The sequence below is a fragment of the Protobothrops mucrosquamatus genome, unplaced genomic scaffold, assembly GCF_001527695.2.
Source record: "Protobothrops mucrosquamatus isolate PMUCROS unplaced genomic scaffold, P.Mucros_1.0 scaffold1, whole genome shotgun sequence".
Lineage (NCBI taxonomy): Eukaryota > Metazoa > Chordata > Lepidosauria > Squamata > Viperidae > Protobothrops > Protobothrops mucrosquamatus.
This window is the reverse complement of record NW_015386388.1, coordinates 4,242,540-4,267,625: the sequence shown is the minus strand read 5'-3', so window position 1 is coordinate 4,267,625 and position 25,086 is coordinate 4,242,540. Positions and strand designations below refer to the sequence as shown.

Genomic DNA, 25,086 nt, shown 5'->3' with positions numbered 1-25,086 from the left:
ACCGGTTCTCAGATAGAAAGAAAATTGATTGTATTCTTTTATTTAATCAAAGCAATCAATTAAACAATATCTACTAACTCTTATCAACTTTGGTAGCCATTTGTCCATTGTGGGAAAAAGTATCCTTCCATTTTTGTGCATAAGGTATTCTTGCTGCTGTCAACATATATAACATCAAGGTTCCATTTTTTCCCAGTTCTTTATCCATTAACACCCCCCCCCCCAAAGTATCTGGTTTTATCTTTATATTCACTTTAAGAATCTTCTGTATTAAGATGTGAATCCTACTCCAATATTTCTTTCCTTTATCGCATGTCCACCATAAATGATAAAAAGTTCCTTATTTATATTTACATTTCCAACATTCATTTTTGAGATACCTTTAAACATTCTTGGCAATTTGCCTGGTATTAAATACTAGCAGTCTTATAAAAAAATTCTTTTAAATTGTAATTTAATGTAAATGTTAAACTTTCTCTCTTTAAATATATTTTATTAATTTTTTAGAATAACAATCTTTAGTGCTTAGTAAACAATGTGTTGTCTGGGTTCATATATTTAACAGCAGTCAATAATAGTTAATTTCTATATTTCATAATTGGGATGCTAACTAGAAATGCCTTTCCTTAGTCCTCTCTTCCAATAGTGTTCTCCTTTTACCAACATTGAGCAAATATATTTCTTAGTACTATCAATACATACGAATTTGAGTATAAACATTTTTCTAGTATTTAACAATAACATCAGTATGTAATGTCTTTTCTAATCAACTTATCATTTGAATTAGTTGCAACAGCATACATTTCCTCCTGGAAAATATTTGTCTTGTCTTGAAGTAGTATTCCTGCAAATATCTGATGTTCCAGACAGGAGATTTTAGAAAAGAATATTGCGTGTGGTTTCTTACTACTTTTCCTTGTATATGCAACCTCACTTTTCATCAAACCAACCAGTCTTAAATTCCAAACTCTATAGTCTTATATGTCTCTTATCTTTATAAATAGTCCAAAATGTTCAACCACTTAAAAACAATCCAGTAGTTTCCCCCTAGAAGAATAGCCAAAAAGTAAATATTAAACTTTCATCCACATTTTCCCATTGTTCAGGCAGTATATTATATCCAAAATTCCACTGAGTCAATGCTTCACATACTCATTCTCCAAGTTCAATTTCAATAGCATTTTATAAATTTTAGCAATATGTTAATCATTACTACACAACAGAATTTCCATTTTATTTTTGCAAAATCAAATCCACAGCTTTTTAAAATCTAATTTAACCTTTCTTTCAATTTTACATATGTAAATCAATGGCAAACACTTCCTTCGAATTCCAACTCCTCTTTAGATTTGAGGATAGTGTGACCATAATTAAAAATTATTTGACCATAAATCCATCAGTCTGGCTTTGCCACCAATTTCCTAAAAGCTTCCTGGGATGACACCTGGAGGTGTATCTTCACAGGGAACCTTACTTTTTATTTATTCCAAACTCTTAACAAAGTGGTTAATTCAAATGTTCTAACATGATATGGAAGTATACAACTTACTCTGAACTGGAGTACTTTTTAAATCCCTTCACTCAAATCTATTGGAATTTTGTTTTTTGTTTTGTAATAAAAGAAAAAGATAGAGCTTGCTATCAAAGAAACAAAAAGAATAACTTCCTTCAGTTCTCAGATGACTAAGCTGCAGAACAGAATCTCATCAGCAACTGGAAAGGGACCATGTGAAAAAAGTACTTCCTGATGTAAACCATTCCCAACTCCCAGAAATGTAGAAATCAAGCACTCAAAACTATTTAGTAATAACTAGAGTGGATTAGTAAAAGAGTATTTCTATTGTGCTGTTATTTCTGTGAAAATATCCTATATTAGCATTCTGATTATGACTGGAATAATCAGGCCATAATTCTTTATCAGTTACAAGGTAAACAGGTGATCAGTGAATCGCTGGTGTCTGTTGTTAGACATAACAATCATAACTGGTTTTGCACTATAAAACAATCTTGTTCTTCTTAGTTCCTTCCAGAAGTGCTGAACTTCATAATGCATAAATAACACTGGATTAGAAATTAGAGGTGTTGTAATGTAACATTACAAAGTGACAAAAGACACTATGGGCAAAACTGACAAACAAATGCCATAATTAAAAGATTGATTAATATTGGCCTCAGAATATAAAGCTAGTAAGATTCTTGACTCTTCCAACACCAATGGATGAAATCTTATCTTTTGAACACTTTTGTAGGATCAAGATGGTTCCCACATCAAAGGTTTATTGATTAATTTCATTCACCATAATTGGCCATCTCTTCTGAAGCATCATTTCCTAGAAGAATTCATTACCCCTATTGTAAAGGTGAGCTTTCCCACCCCTTTGAGTGATAACTAGCAACTGAAAATATTCTTACTAAAAGTCCTTCGTTATATTGTTAATTCTTCAAAATGAGACATTTGGCTTTTCCATAGGTTTCCAAGAATAGAGAAGAAATATCTTTCTACAGTATTCCTGAGTTTCAGGAATGGAAGAACAGCAACTCTAACCACAAAAGCTGGAAAATCAAATACTACAAAGGTTTGGCTAAACCTTAATGTCAGATGAACTAAATAAGGCTAACTTTAGAATTTAGAAAGAATACATTGTGTTGGATAGAACTGTTTTAACCTTACTTGGAATCAAGGGATTAGGGGCTATATGTCAACTATTTTAAACTAACTCATCAAAACAAGAAATGTGTTCCATGTAAAGTGTGGAAGATAAAGATTAGGAAAGCTCTTTCTCTACAGTGTTTCTCAACCTTGACAATTTTAAGGCATGTGGACTTCAACTCCCAGAATTCCACAGCCAGCAATGCTGGCTGTGGAATTCTGGGAGTTGAAGTCCACATGCCTTAAAATTGTCAAGGTTGAGAAACACTGCTCTACAGCTTAGCTGTCAGGTTGAATGTTAAACAGGAGGCTGAATGGGTATGTTAAAATGCTTAATTTGTCCTACATAACACCAAGATCAAATGAAAATGTTCTTGATGTTTGTGATATAGTAATTGAAGCGAAGTGACAGACATTCTCAGTAAGTGCTGTATTCTGTATCCTAATCTATAAAAACTGCTTAAATTGTAAAGCCTCTCAGTAGGTACAAGTAGTCATTTTGACTGCAAAGTTTTAACAAGAAAAGCAACTGGTTAAACATTTAATTTAACCTTTCTAAGCCTCATACAACCCACCTTGCCTACCCTACAAGGTTTCATCCAAAAAAGGTGCCGGAACTCCGTTCTGGGCGTTCTATGAGCAAAAAAAAGCCCTGGTTATAGTCAACATCTGAAGAGTGGCAAATTGTAGGAGAATTATTAAGGGTGGGGGTTTTTTTTTTACCTGTTAGTGTAGATGGATATAGAATAAGTTCAAACCAAATGATTCTGCTGTTGCATTTGTAAATAATTGTGAGTAGTTTTTCTTTTACTGTTCATACACTACATCTGATTATAGCACTAAGTACTGTTTTCATTGATGCAGAGAAAATGAATTGCTGTTGAAGCAATCTGACTGGAATTTTGTTTCTTGTCCTTTTTTTCTATTTTGTTTTCTTTTAATTTTTATTTGTAAGCCATCCAGAGTAACTATGGAATCGGGGAACCTTGAAACTGAAATTATAACTAAATACAAATAAAAGTTGCACGTGAAATATGACTATCTTATCTAAATTTTTTACACAGACTCTCTATCTCCCTAGGTCTCGGTACCAGTACTTCCAAGGAAGCAAAAGAATATTTTGCAGCAATGGCAAGGCATCGAATACCTTTCAAGTACTCTGGTCCTGAAGATGATGCTGCAATCACCCTGGTAGATTAAATTCTCTTCTTATCCCTCTGTTCCTTTGAGTTTGCAAACTTGTTTGGACAATGAATCACCAGAAGCCCCTCTGCTTAGTTTTATTTTTAACCCCAGTTGGTAGTTTTATTCCCTGCCACAGGATTTAGGAAGTTTTTAGGTGTAGGATTTAGGTGCCTGAACTCAAGCTTCATTTATTTAATAGCAATTATAAAAGTTAAAATATACTGCAGACACAATGAATTATCACTGTTGTATAAATTTGGATAAATATACATTTTTGTGTTTGCAAAATACATGAACTCTATAACTTTAACTTTTCTGAGCATATATTCTTCCTAAATATTGTTGGATTTATATGAACTCCACTTAATTCAATCATATTTTGAGGTTTTAATTTCCTATCAGCAGACGTTATGAGAGACATAATAGTTTAGGCATAATTTAGTGTAATTTAACATGAATTTAATTTGCTTATAAAATCAATCAAATCTTTATTTGGTCATAGACCAGCAATAGAATACAAAAGTCATAGTTAGTTAAAATAAAAGGATATATGTGTGGGGGGAGGGCTTAACATTAATACCACAACTTATATGCAAACTATAAAACAGTACTTGATTGTGGTCAGAAAAATAAAATCATACTGATCCAATAATAACATCATGAGATCAAACAGATTGGAATGATCAGGATATGTAGTAAAAAGTGGAAACAGTTCCTGTCATGCTCCTGTATAGAGAGGGCAATAGAGAATAACATGTTCTGTCAATTCAGTTATCCCTCCACATGTGGACCAGTCTCTGTTTGAAGAGGGGGGGGTTGTTTTTGTTTTTTTGTATCTTCCTTCAGTAACAGCTATTGGGAGGGCATTGAATCTGGCAAAAAAAAAGCCCCTTCTGAATTTTAGGATTGTTATGCAACTGAGATATTTATTTGGTTGGAGAGAAAGTGCAGAGTGGCTCAAGGTGTTTATTGATAGAGCTGGAAAATCTGCTTGCAACTCTAAATCAATAGCCCACTGTTAGAAATCAGCTGGAACAGGGGTCCCCCAACCCCTGGGCCATGGCCCACTACTTGTGCAAGTCGGGCTGTGTGCACATGCATGTCTGCGCTGCCCCACCATTCACACAGCCCGGTTCCCCTTTCTCCGCTGGGCTGCCAAGCCTCCAAGGTTAGGGATCACTGAGCTAGAGCATGTTTGTAGCTCAAAAGATAATGGCTAGTCCTGAATAGCCATAGAGTTGCAACTTGGCATGTATTGCCTGGTTCTAAGAACACTGAAAGCTGTCAGTCATAGTTAAAGGACCAAACCAACTGGAAAGAAGAGGAACTTAAGCCAGTGGGAGAAGATGTAAATCCAGATAGAAGTTTCAATTTCAAGAAGACCAGTTGAAAGGTGGTTCTCAAAAACATGGGCTCAATTTTTCCAAAGACAGGAATGACCTGTAGGGACCCTATGGAGCTCCAAACAGAGCTGGGCTCAGATCTTAGCTGAGGAGACTTTAATTGCTGCAGGCATATGTTGAGCTCCTTTGGAGAACTAAAAGGTTTGTAAAGCCAACACTTTTTTGTGTGCAAATGACTAGTCAGCCTATTTAAAAGTTTTGACTTGCTCTATTGGATAGTTATTAGTCACTATACATACATCTTAGATGCTTAGCAAAGACTGTGACCTTGGTTTTAGTGTAATTGGAAGTTCTTGGCAGTGCTCAGCTAATTGGAGCACCCAGTTCAAGCCAATCTGTTTGAGAAAGCAGCACAGTGTTGTTTGCATACAAAAGAATAGTTGTGTTTCTCCCAATTTCAACAAATGAAGAGATATGGACACTCAGACCAATACAATGTCTCCCTTATACAGTGCCAGGACCTGTTAAGAGAAATAATGATTTATATCCCTCAGTAAAGTGATCATTTGTTGACCAAGTCTCGTGGACATGTAATTTATAATTGGGACATGTAACTTATAAGGGTACGGACTCTATGGGGCTGAGGTGTCCTTGATTGTTTAATTGTTCTCTTGCAGATCTATCATTATCCAAACTAAGTATCAGCATCAGTGCTAATAAGGAATGGGGTTTGCTCTCAGTTTAGAGTCTCAGCATCTTTTTTACATCGTGGTGACCAAAACTGGATGCAGTATTCCAGGTTTGGCCTTACCAAGGCATTGTAAAGTGGTAAATAAATGAATGAATATGGACAGGCAATATTGTGAAAACGAATAATAGTGTGTCCCCTAATCATCTTTGTTGCTCTTCTGTGCACTTTGTCTACAGTCTCAACATCTTTCTTATATTGTGGCAACACTTCGTGTGATCTTGATTCTGTCCCTCTGTTAATGCAACCTAGGACTGCATTGCCATTTTTGGCAGCTGCAGCATAGTGCTAGCTCATAGTGATTGTCCACTAGTACTCCCAGGTTCCTCTTGCAGGTGCTACTATTGAGCCAGGTATCGCCTATTCTATACCTGTGCATTTTTTTCTTACCGAAGTGTAGAACTTTACTTTTCTCACAGTTGAATTTCATTTTGTTAGATAGGGCTCAGTGTTTAAGTTAAGATCCTTCTGTATCTTGAGCCTATCTTCTTAAGTGTTGGCTATTTATGCCAGCTAGGTGAGTTCACCTTCTATTCCATTGCCTAATTAATTGATGAAGATATTGAAGAGTACTAGGCCTATCTTGGGGTACCGCACTCCATACTTCCCTTCTCTCCATGTAGATGCAGTTCCATTAAGGATTACATATTGAGTGCAGTTGGTCAGCTAGTTACAAATCCATCTGATGATGCTGTCTAACCCACATTTTTCTATCTTATCAAGTAGTAGGTTGTGATCTACTTTATCAAATACCTTACTGAAGTCCAAGTAAATTATATCCACAGCATTTTGCTAGTTCACTAATTTTGTCATTTTGTTAAAGAAAGCAAACAGATTTGTCTTGGCATGATCTGTTTTTGACAAACCCATGTTGGTTTCCGGTTATGTCTTTGTTTGCCTCTAGATGTTCACAGATTCATTGCTTGTATTTACGTCAGGCTGACAGGGTCTGTAGTTTCCTTGGTCCATTTTCTTCTTTTTTTGAAGATGGTACATCAGCTCTTTTCCAGTCCTCTGGTAGTTCCCCAGTGCTCCAGGATCTTTGAAAGATATGGTTCAGTGGTTCTGAGATCACGTCTGCCAATTCCTTCAGTACCTTGCGGTATAATCCATCTGATCCTGGTTGTTTTTTTTAATTTGTCTAGAGTGGATAGGTATTCTGTTACCATTTTCTTGCTTATTTTGACTTGCATTCCTAAGCTGCATTTTACAGTACTTTCTTTAGCAAAGGTTTGCCTGGAAGGGTGAAGGGTGTAGCAATTATTGGTTATGTTAAATAGCAAACTCCCATGTCATGTTTCAGGTGCAGTTCACTTCCTGACTCAGGTTGTGGTTCCCAGGTTTAACAGCCAAAACCTCCTTGTCTGTCAGCAGCATTCAGCTTTTTATGCTTTGAAATTTTTAGATTTTGGGCAGGATGGGGGCAGGATGTAGCAAAATTAATCTGCTCCAGGGGAGTCTTTGCTAAAGATCTGCAGATCTAGATTCCATAGATCAGGAGGGGACTGCCATCCCAACAAGTCTTTTCTCAAAATGATGTCAACTGTCTTGGACGGTTGGTAAAACCTGATCAAGTAGAGCTCTAGTTACTTTATGTGATGTCACCAGAATTTCTCTCAAATGTCCATTCTTTTAAGAATATCAGTTTGTTCTGGATCTGGCAGGACACTGAAAGAGTTAATAAGATGTTTTCCCCAGGTCATCTGTGCTGTGTCTTGCTGTGGGAAGAGGAGATTTTTCGCCTGGACTATCATGGGGGAAAGAGGGGGATGAACTGGTAAAGTGTCCTTGAGATTATCTGAAGTCGTATTCTTTAAAGTGGCAACCTCTAGAGGCCAGATTTGGTTTAGGAGTGGGCTGAGTTTCTCTGAACCTAATACACATTTTTAAAAGATTGAAAAAGTGTGTATTTATTACATTTTTATGCTGCCTACTCCATTATAAGGCGACACTGGGCAGCTTTCAGATTATTAAAAAAAATAAATAGAAAACTATGCAAATTAAAAAATTTAAACAGGACTTCTTACCCCATCAGCCATCTCCAGCAGGCCCCCAAGCTGACTGGCAAAGCCAAGTTATAATACAGGTAGTCCTCGTTTTACAACCATTCCTTTAATGACCATTTGAAATTGCAGGTACTCCTCAACTTACAATAGTTCATTTAGTGACTATTTGAAGTTATAACAGCACCGAAAAAAGTGACTTATGATCATTTTTCACAATTACGACCATTGCCACTTTCCCAAGGTCATGTGATCAAAATAACTTTATGACAATTGTAGGATCATGTTTGCAATCTTCTGACAAGCAAAGTCAATGGGGAAGCCAGATTCACTTAACAACCATGCTACTAACTGCAGTGATTCGCTTAATAACTGTAGCAAGAATTAAAGTTCATAAAATGGGGCAAGATTTATTTAACAAGTGTCTCAGTTAGCAACCAACATTTTGGGCTCAATTGTGGTCATAAGTCAAGGATTAACTATTCAGCGGCCCTGAAAAAAGTGACTTAGGACCATTTTTCACATTTACAACCATTTTAGCATTCCCATGGTCACCTGATCAAAATTCGGATGCTTGGCAACTGGCATGTATTGATGATGGTTGCAGTGTCCCAGAGTCATGTGATAACCTTTTGACAAAGTCAATGGAGAAGCCGGATTCACTTAGCAATCGTGTTATTGACAATAACTGTAGTGATTCACTTAACAATTATGGCAAGAAAGATCATAAAATGAGGAAAACATTTAGTTAACAACTCTCTTGCTTAGCAACAGAAAATTTAGACTCAATTGTGGTCATAAGTTGAGGACTACTTATACCCCTCCAGAAGGCCACAGGAGTGGGAGCAGTTCTCGCCTCCAGTGGTAGAACATTCTGCAGAGTTTGGGCCACAACAGAAAAAGCTGTTTTCCTTGGCCGCACCCACTGGAATTTAGCAGATGAGATCTGCAGCAGGCCTCTTCTGGCGCAAGTGGGACGGTCTAGTCCCTTGGGATGAGACGACTGCTCAGATAAACTGAACCCATCCCATATAGGACTTTAAAAGAAATAAATAACACCTTGAATTCGACCTGAAACTGGCAACCTGCAGCTCACACAACAGTGGTGTTATTATATGTGCCACCTCGGAGCCCTCAGAATTACACTACTGTATTCTGCACCAGCTCTGGCTTCCAGATACTCTTCAAAGGTAGCCCCATGTAGAGCACATTGTAGTAATCCAATCAAGGGTTGACTGGGCCATGAATGACCATGCTCAGAACCTCAAGATCCAGGTAAAGGTGCAACTGGTGCACAACTTGAAGTTGTATAAAGACTCTCCTAGCCATGATTGTCACCTGCTCTTTGAGCAGGAGTTGTGATTCCAGGAAAAACCATAGATGGATCCAATGCAGACCCATCCAGAACTAACAATGATAAACAATTGGATCATGAGGTCCCTTGCACCCTCAGCCACTCTGTTTAGCTAGGGTTCAGCTGAAGCCTGTTGTTCCCATCCAGATCCCTACACCCCTCAGATACTGTGAAAGGAAAGCCACAGCAAAAAGTATACAGAGAAGGCCTCATTTTAAACAACATACTAGGAGTTGTGGGTTGCCCAAATGTATGTAGAATTTGCTCTTGGTCTCTAGATGGAAGTCAATTATCCTGCTTTAAATCAATCAGATTTATCAATCAGATGCTTCTCGCAAGATAATTGTTTTCTTTATTCCCCACTGATCTGTATTTACTTTATTAATATTTGTAAGGTGATTTATTTAGGCTGTAGACAGTATTTACAATTTAAATAGCTCTCCCCCTTGGTTACTTTGCCCACTGAAAATTTGTTTCTCATCTTTCCCACAGGAGTGGTCAGCTGTCTCTAATTGTTTTCTCTTTTCCTTGGTGTAGGGATAAGCTTGCCCTTGGCTTTCCAGCTGGTGTTTTTGGGGCACACGTGATACAGCAGATATGTGCTTTGGTAGGGTTGTTATTTGGCTGGTTCTCGATGTTTTACAGTTCCTCTTTTAAGGAGTTCACTTTGATTTTAATTGTGGACAAGTCAAAGATAGAGAAAACCGTTTGTGCCGTCAGCAGACTTAGTTTACATTTTTGTTCTTTTAAGTTTATCAGGTTAGATACTCACACTATCCTGTATTAACTGCGGACGCAGAGCTTATTGCAGCAGTGTGCTTGGAGGGTGGAGAGTTCTCTTCCATTGAAGAGAAGAGATCTATAAGCTGTTGACTTTCAATCTCTGCTTGTAAATCCACCTCTAAACCATCATATCCACGAAGCATTTGAGGGAATAAGAATATTTACAGGAGTTGGCTATCTGTTCCTTAGGTAGGTTCAACTTTTTGTGGGTTTGGATCTAGCTTGTGTTGCAGAATGTGTATGATGTCTCTTCCTTCTATTTTCTTTGATTATTAGTAATGTCCTGGAATTTCCTCAGCTTTTTCTAGTTGTTGAGGCTTTTAATAAGGCAGCAAATGTGTAGAGATTAAAAATACGGTGATAAATACCTTTTCAGAGGAGTTCTTTGCAGCAATTGCTGCTTTTTGGCATCTTTTTCCTCCTTACTTATCAAAACTTCTGTGATTTAATTAAGCACTTGGCAGTGAAAACTATTGTTTAGTAAGATTCTTGTTCATTCTAGGCCTTTAGTAAAAAAAAGGTGGACGATCGAAAGGAGTGGCTGACAAACTTCATGGAAGACCGAAGGCAACGGAAACTTCTTGGTCTGCCAGATGTAAGTATTTTACAGAGTAAAATGGGATTCCTTCTATATGGTTTCAGGCAGAACAATATACATACATACATACATACACACATACATACACACACATATATATATACATACATACATCATCAGATGGTTTCTTTTTATTACTTTAGCATCAGTGAGATGTCCTTATCTTTGACTATCACTAAACATTTGGTAGCAAGTAAAAATAATTAGTAATAGAAACATATAAACGTTTGAGTTTTAAAAATTTCTGAGCTAAAATCAGCCAGTTTCAACCTCACTAGAAGCCTCAGTCTCACATATTTCCACTGCAGTCAGAATAGCTTATTTTGTTTGATGTTTCCTAAGTGAAAACTTTTTCACCCATCAATTACAAAGGTTTGATGAAGGGAGTTGTTATGTATATTAATGAAATGATCTATTAAAGACAAATGATGCATATGCATTCTTTATGAACCTTCTACCACAAGGATGCATCTAGCAATGTGTGGTCCAAGTATAAAGGTTTTCCTTTCATATCTACTGATGTGTGATCCAAGGGAAAGATTTCTGTGTTTTGTTTAAAAAAAAACACACCCACAAGCCATTAGAAATGATAACACCTCAGTAGAAGAAAGCATTTGGATACTATTTAAGGATTTATCTTAAACTGCCTTACCTTCTTTAGGATTACCTGTATGGGAAAACTACAGATTACCTGACCTACAATGATTTTATCAACAAGGAACTTGTCCTGTTTTCAAATTCCGATAATGAGCGATCCATTCCATCATTAATTGATGGTAAGGATTTTCTTTTACAAATAAATAAGATTTTATGTACTTTAAATTTAGTGCATCATATTTTTGAAAGAGATAGACCACAAAGAGCTGACTTAATAGGATAAGATTTGTAACTGTAGCAAATAAACATTTATAAAATTTTATATTCTTAAACATTCTTGCCTGAAGAAGGTTTTAATGCATCAGAAAATGTATATTTATTGCCTAGATATAAAGCCAGATATATTTGCAATAAACTAATATATAATCTAATTTGGAAAATTTATCCTTTTGTGAATGCCTTAGCTAAAAGAGGCTCACTATGGAGAGAAGTTGTAATCACTAATGTATTCTTTCAGGAATGAAGCCAGGTCAGAGGAAAGTTTTATATACATGCTTGAAAAGAAACGACAAACGGGAGGTAAAAGTAGCTCAGCTGGCTGGATCAGTTGCAGAAATGTCCTCTTATCACCATGGAGAGGTAAGAAAAATATTAAAGGGATCTCAAAAAGTAGCAGGTAAAAATATAGTTTGCAAGGAGTATGAGCATTAGAAATTCCTTGTAAGGATGAGCATGATTTTTCATTTTCTAACCCAGTGATCAGCAATCTGGGACCTTATAAATATTACTAAGTTATGTTCCCAGCATGCTCATCATTTGCTCTATTGGCCTAAGGCCACTGGGAGTTGAAGTTCAGTGATTTCTGGAAATCCATAGGTTGCCTATATCTTCTGCAGCTGCAGGTAACGAAGCTTGGAGATGGAGTTTCCTCTGTAATTCTCCAACCATAAGTCGGTTGGCCAATAGTTGAAGCAGAGTTTATTTGGAATAAGGTAGAAGTAGATTTCTAGTGACTTTGGATTTTTCTGGCTAGTACTTGTGACTAGCTTATCCTGTTCATTGTATTGATGCGTGATGATTTTGGTAGTTATGCATAACTTATAATTATTACTTTGTTTCAGAACTCACTGATGATGACTATTATTAATTTGGCTCAAAATTTTGTGGGCAGCAACAACCTGAACTTACTTCAACCCATTGGTCAGTTTGGAACTAGGCTGCATGGTGGAAAAGATGCTGCAAGCCCTAGATATATCTTTACAATGCTCAGGTTGGTAGTTTAGACTTAGATACTCCCTTCCAACTTAGATACTCCCTTCCAACAGGAAGTCCTCGACTTACAACAGTTCAGTTAGTGACTGTTCAAAGATACAACAAAAAATGACTTACGATTCTATTTCATATTTATGATTGTTGTGGCATCCCATAGTCACATGATCAACATTCAGATGCTTGGCAACTAACTCATATTTATGACGGTTGCAATGTCCAGCAGTCATATGATCAATTTTTGTGACCTTCTGACAAGCAAAGTCAATGGGGAAACCAGATTCACTTAACAACCATGTTACTATCTAAACAACTGTGACAAGAAAGGTTGTAAATTGGGACAAAATTCATTTAACAACTGTCTCAGTTAATAACAAAACTTTTGGACTCAATTGTGGTTATAAGTTGAGATCTACCTGTATTCTAGTGATATTGGAACTACAGTTCCTGAATAACCAAACAAAAAGGCTGACTTGAGATGGAAATGTCTTTTCAGATATACTTAGATTTACTTTGTTTATGAATTTAAATGCAGTAAACTTTCTATTTAACAAATCATAATATAAAAGCTTCAGGTCTAACAGACAAAACATGTTTGAATTTCAGGTAATAACAGTTTTTGCCTCAGACAAATCAATCTGAACCAAGTTTACTGTTTTCACTAATTCCCCTCAAAATGAGTATTTTCTGCTTAACAATTAGATAGGTTTTCTCAAGTTCAGATGTGTTTTTGTACCAAAAAAATATCCGTTCAATATTTAACAGCAAGTGTCCACACACACTCCCATACTCCATTTAATCAAGGGTTTAATACACACAAAAGTCTATTTTAAAGAGATTTAGCAAGATTTCCTTCTCTGTCAACAAAAGAGGAATCAAAAGAAAAGCTTAACATTTATTCTCTAAGTGACAAGATCAATCAATACATTCATGCTTTGTCTTTGGTAGTTGGGGTCTTTCCCCCACCCCCTTTAGGTTTTCTTTTCTCTTGTAGCTTTAAAGGGAAAGTAGAGAACTGAAAGTTACTGCCATTTCTTCACTTCCTTGACAACCTCTGGCTATTTTTTTTTCTTCCTTGTATCTCCTCACCTGCAGAGAAGACCCCATCATCATAAACTTATTTCTAGAAATATTTAACACAACTTTAATTTAAGCTTTTCATTTTTCCTAGTCCTTTGGCACGATTGGCTTTCCCAGCAGTAGATGACAATGTGCTGAAATTTATGTACGATGATAATCAACGAGTTGAACCTGAATGGTATATTCCCATCATTCCCTTGGTGCTGATCAATGGTGCTGAAGGCATTGGAACGGGCTGGTCATGCAAAGTTCCTAATTATGACATTCGAGAAGTGGTTCATAACATTCGACGTATGCTTGATGGAAATGAGCCATTAGCAATGGTAAAAAAATGCATCAATAATTAAATAAAAATGATCTCTGTGTGTAGACAAAGACACAATTGGATTTTCTTTACTATTTGGACTCCAGAGCCATTACAACTTAATTTTTTAAAAAAACTGCCTATAGTTACTTTCCTAGTGATGCAGTGTCACTTTAAAATGACACTTTCTTTAAAAGAAAGCAATATGAAGTCAATAAATATTATCTCTGTACTGGAGATTTTTGTATTGCTTTTTATAAAACCATTTATGACCTTTTCTCTACAACCTCTCTTCTATTTTCAGAAGCCTTCGTTGAAATTATCATCCTCATTATCTTAATTTGGATTCTGATTATATTATGCAAACAAGATACATGTTCACCCTGGTTTACTTTAATTCAACTAATAATATTTTTAGATTCCTAGTTACAAGAATTTCAAGGGGACAATAAATGAACTAGGGCAAAACCATTTCCTTATCAATGGAGAAGTGTCAATCCTTAATTCAACCACCATTGAAATTTCAGAGCTTCCTGTTCGGACATGGACACAGGTAAAGCTTGTTTTATTTTTGTACTATGCTCTCTGAGCCATAATAACAATATGTTTCTGAACTCACCATATAAGGGAAAATATAAAATCATTATGTTGTTTCTTCCCCTCTTCCAAAAGACTTATAAAGAACAGGTTCTGGAGCCTATGCTGATTGGCACAGAGAAGACTCCTTCACTCATAACAGACTATAAAGAGTACCACACAGATACGACTGTTAAATTCATCATAACAATGAATGAAGAGAAACTCGTGGAGGCAGAAAGTATTGGCCTACACAAGATCTTCAAATTACAAAGTCCTCTTTCTTGTAGCAATATGGTAAGTAACAATTCAGAAGGCTTCTATTTTTGTAACAGGATAAGCATACCTAGAAAGTCTGTCTGTCTGTCTCTCATATGCACACACACACACATGCACACATATACAGGCTATATACATCTTTTAAACAAATATAAATTATAGAACAAAGGATGACACTCTCTGGGAGCCATCTCCATTCATTTAGCTAAGACACAGAATCTCAAAGTAGGATCTTTTTGTGGCAAGATCAAATCAATAGTTTTTAACTGAAATCTTAGACTTCAAATTCTCAGGTAAGACTGGAGAAGTAGAAAATCAGTCTTGCTAATAGATTTAACTATGCCTGCCTATTCCTCCATTTTAGTTATTTATGTGATCTCTGTTGCCTTGGGAATGGAGAGCTACTTTTTTCCAAATACTGAAAGCTTTTTTGCTCTTGTCACTTTGAGAGAGATTTGCACTTAACTGTAAGTAAGGACCTGTTTTAGAAACCAGGCATGTAGATACATTTACAATTCCTAAAAAGTAACAAGACACCATAATGAGAAATGGAGGTGAGTGGGGGTAGGCCGTGTAATGGTTAAAGGAATCACATCCAGCTTTTAAATGCATGATCACAGCCCTACAATCTATAGATCTTTGGGACTTTACTCTTTGTTCCAGGTACTTTTCGACCATGCTGGCTGCCTAAAAAAATATGAGACTGCAGAGGATATTCTGCTGGAATTCTATCAAGTCAGACTGCGTTATTACTGTTTAAGAAAGGATTGGCTCATTGGCATGCTGGATGCAGAATCTACCAAATTAAACAATCAAGCTCGCTTCATCCTTGAAAAAATAGACGGCAAAGTAGTGATAGGTAAGCACTGTTAGGATTTTGTTACAAGCCATGAAAGATAGTAGGACAATTTTTGCAGAAATAGTTCCTAGCTTCCCATTCTGGGTCAGAATGGGCAAAACAAAAACCAATATCTACCAAAGAATTATTTTCCCTGACAGGCAGAGAAAGCTTACTTTTCTAGAAATAAAAACTTAAATAATTTATACAGTAAAATCTAAACTGAATGTACAACTTGAAATACTAAATGTATATGGATGTTTACTTTCCTGCTTTCTATTAAGAGTAATCCCAAAACTTTTGGGGTGGCTTTTGTCTTTGTGGCATGCAAGTTAACATATTCTTAGCACGATGCCAAATATGATGCTTTATTTTGGCTGCTGGCTCATCTGGGTTTGTTTGATCTTCTTCTCTAGAGAACAAGCCCAAGAAAGAATTAATAAAGGTTCTCATAGAAAGGGGTTATGATTGTGATCCAGTAAAGACATGGAAAGCGTTTCAACATAAGGTATGGTTCTCAAGCTCTTCCTTTTAATCCACTCAATAGTTAAGGGTTTGGCTCAATAACTTTTAAAAAGCCAATTCCATGATATTATAGTGGGTACTGCAGCAAGGAAAATAGATCTTCATGCCAAATACTGGCTTTTTGAAGCAGATAGGTACTCTAAAGGAAAGAACTATGAGAAAGGGATGGGTTATTGACTGGTCCCCTTAAAAGGACAAATACTAAATAACAGCTATTATGCTATTAACCCTGGCTACATTTCTCTTCTGCCATGCCAGGACACTGATGAAGATACGGAAGAAGATACTGATAAAGAAAATGAACCTACTGTGGCCCCTGGACCAGATTTTAATTACCTTCTGAACATGCCCCTCTGGTACCTAACAAAGGAAAAAAAGGATGAACTGTGCAAGCAACGGGATAATAAAGTAGGTGGATGAGTTCTAAAAGAAAAATATTTGTGGTGCAGTATTGAAAGGTCAAATATGGACCTAACTGTTTTGCTGCTTTTATTAGGAAATGGAGCTAGAAAACCTGAAACAGAAGAATCCTGTTGACTTATGGAGAGAAGAGCTGGCTGCTTTTATTGAGCAACTTGATGTAGGTAGTAAACTTGGGTTTTTGGGCCAGAAACCAATTTCCAGTCTAAGTGAAACATTCCCTATCAATAGCTCTGTGTCTTCGTTTGGGTAGGGTGCTGGCATTTAAAAAGAGGAACTGAAATGCTGAGACTAGTGGTATGTTTTAAAATAAGCCTACAGAACAAACAAAGCGTAGATGCATACATAGCACCAAAATGAATGCAGAAATTGCTACCTGTTTCAGATTTAGGTATAGAATTTCTCTCTTCCATTTGTGCAGAACTGTAGAGAAGCTAAAGCAGAAATGCCCTCAATAGGACCATTTTCTTTAGGTCAAATTTCACAGTTGCAAAGGTATTAGTTTCTTTTTATCATCCACGCTTTAGGTTTTGGAAAAAAAAGAAAAACAGGACGAGATGTTAGAAATCACAGACAAACCTTCTAAAAGAAAAGGAGCAAAAGCAAAACCCCAACAGCTTCAGGAAATCCTGTCTTCTCCCAAAGGAAGGAGAGTGATCCCGCAAATAACTGAAGAGATGAAATTGGGGGCAGAGAGGAAATTAAAAAGAAAAATCAAGGTAAACAGCCTTTGGATGGGTGTATGTGTTTAGTTTTCTTAACTAGCTTCATAACTTCCTTTTATCTATCTCCAGTAATGATAAACTCCTTCCATTTGCTCATCTATAGAGTGAAGAAACTGAGCTTGATGAGAATCAAGATTTGCCAGGGACCAGCAAGGAACCAAAGAATCTTAAACAAAGATTAATGAAGAAACTGAAAATGGATTCAGGTAAAATCCTTTTGCATTTTCCCTGCGGGTTTATGTTTTCTATGGGATGTATTATAAGTAGCCTAACAAACCTGAATTTTAGATGCCAAGAAACAGTCCAATCTGCCATTCAAGCCAGTAAAAAAAATAATGAAAGTAAGTCCTTGGTCTGACTTAGAGTGTGGAAATGAAGATGCTGTTGACCCCGAGGTTGATTCTCATGCACTACAGCAAATAACAGGTAAATTTTCAAAGAATTTAAAATCAGCTTGGAATCTTAATTTGAGTGGTACCTTTCTAAAGCATGTTTAGAAAGCTATAAAACATCCTAGTCCACAGTTCCTAGTAAGGTAATACAAAATGTTGCACATAGAAACTAAACTGTACAAGAAGGTTTCCAGTTGTCCTATGCTTGAATTGAAACACAGCTGCTTTGATCCATACCCAAAACAGCTATTTGTGGCCCAAATAAAAGTGTGGAAAGAGAGAGAATGGGTTTAATAACAGCGACTAAGTAGATAAAGGGGATGCCTCAGCTCAGCAATGCAATAAATTGATCTGGAAGGTGGAATGGAGAGTGAAGGCCGGGATGCACCAGCTTTGTTCTGCCCAGGTTTTGTTTCAGTTCTTTCAAACCATGGTTGCTTAACAGTTCAATAAAAATTTCACAATTCAATTGTTTATGCTGTGATTGGAACAAAACATTTTCCCATTTGCTATATTCCCCCGTTGCTTAAGAATATACAGTTAGTCTTATTACAATTCAGCCCAAAATTTATCTTGCTAAGCAAAAAATAAATAAATTGTTAAATGAGTTTTGCCACCTTTCTTGTCACGGTGGTTAAGTTAGTAATATGGTTGTTAAGTGAATCTGGCTTCACTTGACTTTGCTTGTTAGAAGATCGCAAAAGCTGATCATATGATCCCAGGACACTACAACCGTCATAAATATGAGCCAGTTGCAAACATCTAGACTTTGATCACATGACCAAGGGGAAGTTGCAATGGTCATAAGTGAAAAATGATTATAAGTCACTTTTTCAGTGCTGTTGTAACTTTGAATGGTCACTAAATGAACTGTAGTAAGTTGGGGACTACCTGTACTGTCATTTAGCCTGCCTTCCTCCCACATTTTTGGGTTGCAGCTGATTTTTTTTTTTCCTGTTATATTTGGCAAAAGCAACATATATGCAGGATTCGAATTCGGATACAGATGAAGGTGCTATTATGGTTGAAGACTCTGCGAGAGCAACAGTAAAACCAAAGGCTGTTCCTAAGTAAGTTTGTTCAAAATGCAGATGTGATTCTCCTACTTTGATTCTTAAAAAATATTTGCCTGGATAACAGACAGCATTTTAAGGCTAATCAGAATTGAGAAAATAGTTTTTGCAAAGATTTGTTATATTTCATGGGGAGAAACGTGTTTAATACACAGAAATGCTGACAAGACCAGAAATATTTTTTTCTTTTAAAAAAAAGTCAATATGTACAAAGTCAGGTTATTTGCTCTTTTCGACCTGTACCATCTCTCAGACGTGGGCATTTTAAGGCACCCAGGCAGGGGTGGGATTCAAATATGTGAATAACCGGTTCTCTGGGGATGCCGCTTCCAGAATTCCATTCTGGGCCTGGGCAACAAAAAATTAGCTACTGGTTCTGTCGAAGTGGTGCGAACTGGCTGAATCCCACCACTGGACCCATGCCACATTCACCTTTGGGTTGGATCTTTCTCGTCCACATGATGTCAGTCAAAAATTAAACAGGGTTTTGCTGCCAGAAGTACCAACAAGGCAGAAGTTACAACAGGCGAGCCCAACAGGCTGGACCCTCTTGCACTTCAGAAGGCAGTTAGATACCTCCTTGGGCTGCTGGATGCACAATAAACCAATCCTTCCTAAGGCCGTCAGAGGACTGGTAGACCAGGGTCTCCTATGCCATGCACACAATACTATTGTGCTGCTTTTATTTTGAAGACAACCGCTTTTTTAAAAAAAAATTATATATGCTCATGCATGCGTGCCTACACATCTTCACAGTCCTATTGCTTTGGGCCATTTCTCATGTGGCCACTTGAGAAGATTAATTACCCATCCCTGATCTATGCAGACAGGCAGTTGTTTTCCAGGATGTTAGACAGTTATCCAAATCAGAAGGATCTGTAAAATTAGAACCTGGAATCATCTGTGTGCAGAAAGATGTATCATAACTGAGATGGGCCTTTCCAGTTTCCCCATTTTGCTGATGAAGAGTTCCACAAACTTTAGGTCCATACATCTCATCAACTGATCATACAAAAGTGACCTGTTGTTTCTATTTTAAGTATATTCAAACCTTGTTGTATTATCCTGCTCTTTCTGCTAGATGGATGTCAGCATTATGTTCAAATGTTCTATGAAAAATACCACTTTTAATTTTAACCATAATATTACAATAAGTTGCTTCTGTTTTATAGTTCCAACCCCACAATGGAATGCAATTCAAGAGGTTCACAACCTTTTTCAGGTGCTTGGTTTCACTGCAGTGGTGCAAGTATTGGAAAAGAAAATAATTTTAAAATGGACTAAATCTCAAAATTTGGGCAAATCAGTCCCAAGATTAATTACAATCTCTTGGTAAAGTTTTAATTTTTTTCAGTTAGGAATGTCCATGGGCATGTATTGCTGGCCCTGATGCAAAATAAATGCATAATTTAATACAGAATTTATGTTCTAGGAAAACAAAGGAAGCGGCAGTTGAAGTCAAATCATCCGAAGTACAGAGCAGTAGCTTGGGTGAGTATATAATTCACTTGTATCATAATCTCCGTTTAGCCTATAAAAGCCAGAATTCATTCCCCCCATTACCATTTTTAATGCTAGGTACTACCTAACATAGTCCTAGATATTATGCCACGCAATGAGTCTATAATATGTCTGTTGACTATAGCCAATGTTGTAAGAAGGCATCCTATTAGGTTCTTCTTTAATACAGGATTATTTGTCATGGATTATACTACATTACACTGTAGTACAATGCTATAAAGCATTAAAGATTGGTTCAAAATACAGGTTATGAACACAATTGAGCCCAACATTTCTATTAACTGAGATAGTTGTTAAGTGAATTTTGCCCTATTTTATTACCTTTCTTGCCCAATTTAAGTGTAGTTGTCACTGCAGTTGTTAATTTAGTAATGTAGTTGTTAATGGCTTCCCCATTGAGTTTGGTTGTCAGAAGGTCACAAAAGCTACTTACATGACCCTGGTACATTGCAAACATGAGTCAATTGCCAAGCATCTGAATTTTGATCATGTGACTAGAGGATGCTGCAACAGTCGCAAGTATGAAATGCAATCATAAGTCACTTTTTTTTAGTGCTGTTGTAATTTTGAACAGTCACTAAATAAACTGTTGTAAGTCAAGCACTACCTGTATTTTTTTACTTCATCTAATTTTTGAAGCATTTTAGAACAATTGTTTCCCCCACTGAACTCAAATGCAACACAAAAAAATTGAAACAGCATGAACATTAGAGATGTTTCTCAGATTCTGCAGTTTTGATTTTTCCACATTCTTTTCTATGAGCTTAGTCATTGTTAACATTCCAGTGAGTGACAGCAATGCTTCAAAAAAAATCCTTGAAAATCCAATGTACAAACAAAAGGACAATCAATCCAATACTGTAGGTTTTAATTTCTCTAATTATTTTTTATCCTATGGTACAGACTTCTTCAAGGGTTTAACAAGTCTTTTATACATCTAATAATAATCAAGAGGTCATTCTCTTGATTTGTCATTTGTATACACATTCTACCCGTTCCTCTATATCAGTTTGATAGTAAAGAAACAATCTCTTGTTGAAAAATACACCAGAGATGTTTCTCTTTCAATTAGGCCTTGACTCTTGAGATTGAGGATTGCAGAGGAGTCTCCTTTTTGTAGAAGCTTTGCAAGTGGAAGGAGAACAATATGCAAAAATTTAATTTGTATGAGAATAGCACTGTGGAGACATTATGCAAATCAAATGCTAATAACAACCTTGAATATATATTCTCAGCTGCCAATGGAGAGAATTTCCCAGTAATTCCTTCCTGTTGTTGAATTAAATATTTTTAAATGTATGTAAAATAAATTTGAGAGATATGTTCCCTATATTACAATTTCATATGTAACATGATTACATTCACCCCCAAACTGCTGGTAGAGGAGCATGTGCAGTAACAAAGTCTCCAGTAAGACTTATAAGGGCATCTAAGACAAATAGCACATCTCATCAGGTCTTTTAGATCCAAGAGAGGAATCGCTGCCCAGTTTACACATGGAAGGAAAGGTCCTGGCCTTGTCCTCATTTTCTCAGAGGCCATAATCTCATTTCCATGGAGGAGCTTGCACTTCTGTTATTCTTGGGGAAGGGGTATGGTTAAGTGGCTGATGTAATTCAGTGAAAAGACCACCAACTGGAATCTTCAGAGTTCTGCCCAAAGGAATATTGGGACCTACAAATAATTATCCTCTACCATACTTTCTTAGACAGGGATTGGGCTTTTTTATTTCTGTCCAGTAGAACAACTAGGAAGTGCAACCTATTGTTTAGGAATAAGCATTTCCAAAGCTATTATCCGTATTTCTTGGTAGAGGAGCTAAAGGTGTGCTCACAAATATTTGTTTCTCTTCCTTTAGGCAACCAGCCTTCTACTCAGGAGCCTTTCACTAAGAGAAAGGCAAAAACCAAACACAGCAAGGCTAAGACTTCAAGTTCCAGTTCAGATGATGTTCCTGTAAGGCTTGTCAGAAAGAGGAAACCTGCTAAAAGACTGTTGACTTCCAGTGAAGACTCTGATCCCGACTTTGACCAAAGCCTTAAAAAAAGAATAGCACTTAAGGTTTGCTTGTTCATATTTTCATCATTATCTCTGATCTTTTAAAGTAATTTTAAAAGATGCCCTAGGTTAAACCTACTTTATTGGATCACAAACCTTATTTGGCATGTTTAGGATAAATATATGTATTTTTCAGGCAGTTGAGCAAAAATTGAGCATTAATTGACGCAAATAAGTTGCCTGAGTTTCTCATGCTGAGTAGGAGCTTCCTAGGCTGCAACAAACCTAACTTGTCATTTGTGAAAAGTAATGTCACAATATTCTAATATATCTTTCTTTAGTTCAGATGCTTATTCTGTAAACTAGAAGTCTTTCCCTCCCCTTAAGGCCGTTATAAAGCAAGGACAAAGAGTCAAAGAGCTTTTTAATCCTGACATATAGCTCCTATAGCAACTATGAAAATGACAGGAGAGGCTCCCACCAAGTTAGAGAGAATTATTTGAATTCTTTGAAAAATGGCTTGGTGTCTAGTGTGCAGCATTCCCCCAAAATTGCTGCCTTCCTTTTTTCCCTGTTTGGTAAGTGGATATTATATCACAATTGGTTTTTGTCTCATAGTGCTCAAGAAAGCACAAACTGTGTGATGATGAGCAAGACATGGAGTGTTGAGTCAATTAGCATCACCCTTTCCTTTAAGCCCCCTTACCCTGAATATTATCACCCCATTTCTTTTCCTAGAATATTATTATTGTGGCATCCATTATGTAGAAGATTGCAGTGATACACATGGAGCTGTCCTGAGAGTTTATTGTTTATTGTTTATTGTAGAAATCCAAGGATACTGATGAATCGTTTGTTATTGATCTGAGCTCTAGTGAGGACTTTCCTGTTCCAACCCTGATCCGTGAAAAACGAACTCGCAGCAAGAAGCTAATTCAGTATCTGGAGCAGTCGGATGATGAGCAGTTCTAATCTAACTAAATGCAAATATATTTGCATTTATTTCTACTGTAGTGAAAAATTAGTTCTTTAGTAATAGAGAAATTGATTCCAAATACTTTTGAGAGGCTACCTGATAGAATAAAATGTTATGTCTTTTTTCTAATGCTGTAAATATTTTTCTGTGTTTTATAGATTTACAGTCACTTATACTCTTGATAAGATAAGTAATAAAAAGTAGTTTACCTTTTTCCTATATTTCAGTAGTAAAATGTGTATGCTTTATTCTCTGGACTCAAAAGCAGCATTCAGATATTAGAACATCTGATCTCAAAGCTCTCTCTGAATTGTTCCATCCAGATTGCCATTCTAAAGTTCCTTGCACACACTTTGGCAACTGAAACGCTAAGCAGTATTTATGACTTAAGAGTTATTGCCATTTAAATTGCTGTGAAGGAGAATGGTGAGAGCCACCTTGATGTAGGGATTAAGGCATAAAGCTAGAAATCAAGGACCATGATTTCTAGTCCCGCCTTGGGCACAAAGCCAGCTGTCAGTCACTTTCTTTCAGCCCTAGGAAGGAGGCAGTGCTAAATCACTTCTGAGAAACCTTGCCAAGAAAAATGTAGGTACTTGGTCAGGGAGTTTCTGAGACACAATGGGAAGGGGGGGGGATGAAAGTTCTCTGAGTCAGGAATATAAAAACATTAAGGCTGGGCAATAAAGTTAATATGTGCATTAGAATAGATTTGACCAGGAAGAGGATCTTTGGAGTTCAAGGAGCACAAGTGCAGTATTTAACTACAACTCATGAAAGTAACTGCCTTTTTGTGATTATCTGGTTACTTCATAGAAGCATAGGACAGATTGGCTTGTCCTCTGATCTAACAAGGGTTTTTGAGGGCCTGGCATCTTAACAGCCAGGAATCTGGAAAGTTAAGCCCTGGAGTAAAATACTTATTGAATTCCTTTCCACAAAAAAAAAAAAAAAAAAAAAACCACTTGGCAGTGTTAATGTTCTCTAACTGCATCATGAATTGAACAGTTACACTTACACCTTGTTTAGATATTTTCTTCATTTCAAGGGGAAAAATGTTTTACAAAATGCTCCCTTCCTCTAATTAGATAGTAAATCATTTTCAACCATTTCTGAGCTTTCCAGATAATCACAAAAAGGCAGTTACTTTCATGAGTTGTAGTTAAGTGCTGCGCTTGTACTCCAAAGCTCATTTTCCCTGGTCAAACCTATTACGGAATAATGCATGTATTGCCTTTATTCGCAGAAGGACACGTCTGAATTTAAGTGCTGCCTCAGAAAGCTGTCCTTCCACTAAGAACATTTGGGGGGGGGGCAATATCAGCAGATTGGAAGGCAGAAAAATCTAGAGCAGAGACTCATACAGGTACATAATAGGCAGCTCCGGAGATACATAATTTTGTCACATGGCAGAAGTGATAGCAACATAACTCCACAGCCTTGAAAAAATAATATATCACCTGCAAAAGGTTATGCAGAAAGCCTCTTTAGGGCCAAACCCCAAACTATTGTTTTGCTTTCTCTTCCACTGATGAATCTTTCATTTTTGAAAAAACACAGATTCTGAGCATGATGTTATCTGGCCCGGACCTTTGGTGTGGCCCCTTCCTCCCCACCCAGCATGGATCATCCAAATGACATTCCAGGGCCCTCTATCAGTTAGACCAAAGTGTTTATTGGAAAGCAGTCAAGTGTCGAAAGAGCTGTCAGAGTTTCCACTGGGGGGGGGGGGAGAGGAGGGGGGCGGAATGGAATGGGATGGCTGCAGAGTTTCAACCAACACTCCAATCTCCTGGACTGTGCTATTTAAAGGCTCTCAAATCACTAAGAAAAATCTCAGCAACATTGA

The 25,086-nt window shown here is 36.8% G+C and overlaps 1 protein-coding gene across 1 annotated transcript in view; it reads left to right on the top strand.

Annotated features, from left to right (window-relative positions):
• The window catches only part of TOP2A (DNA topoisomerase II alpha), a 35,541-nt gene extending 11,817 nt beyond the window's left edge, over window positions 1–23,724 (top strand). Inside the window, exons 14-34 of the mRNA XM_015832276.1 lie at window positions 2,250–2,360; window positions 2,471–2,576; window positions 3,732–3,841; window positions 10,569–10,661; window positions 11,326–11,440; window positions 11,779–11,900; window positions 12,383–12,531; window positions 13,702–13,933; window positions 14,333–14,467; window positions 14,587–14,787; window positions 15,433–15,628; window positions 16,024–16,115; window positions 16,391–16,540; window positions 16,629–16,712; window positions 17,080–17,271; window positions 17,381–17,483; window positions 17,566–17,703; window positions 18,643–18,739; window positions 20,175–20,233; window positions 22,122–22,324; window positions 23,090–23,724. Of these exons, the coding sequence (XP_015687762.1) occupies window positions 2,250–2,360; window positions 2,471–2,576; window positions 3,732–3,841; window positions 10,569–10,661; window positions 11,326–11,440; window positions 11,779–11,900; window positions 12,383–12,531; window positions 13,702–13,933; window positions 14,333–14,467; window positions 14,587–14,787; window positions 15,433–15,628; window positions 16,024–16,115; window positions 16,391–16,540; window positions 16,629–16,712; window positions 17,080–17,271; window positions 17,381–17,483; window positions 17,566–17,703; window positions 18,643–18,739; window positions 20,175–20,233; window positions 22,122–22,324; window positions 23,090–23,233 (2,832 nt within the window). The 3' untranslated portion in view covers window positions 23,234–23,724. The remainder of the gene's footprint in view (window positions 1–2,249; window positions 2,361–2,470; window positions 2,577–3,731; window positions 3,842–10,568; window positions 10,662–11,325; window positions 11,441–11,778; window positions 11,901–12,382; window positions 12,532–13,701; window positions 13,934–14,332; window positions 14,468–14,586; window positions 14,788–15,432; window positions 15,629–16,023; window positions 16,116–16,390; window positions 16,541–16,628; window positions 16,713–17,079; window positions 17,272–17,380; window positions 17,484–17,565; window positions 17,704–18,642; window positions 18,740–20,174; window positions 20,234–22,121; window positions 22,325–23,089) is intronic.
• Window positions 23,725–25,086: the final 1,362 nt, after the last annotated feature.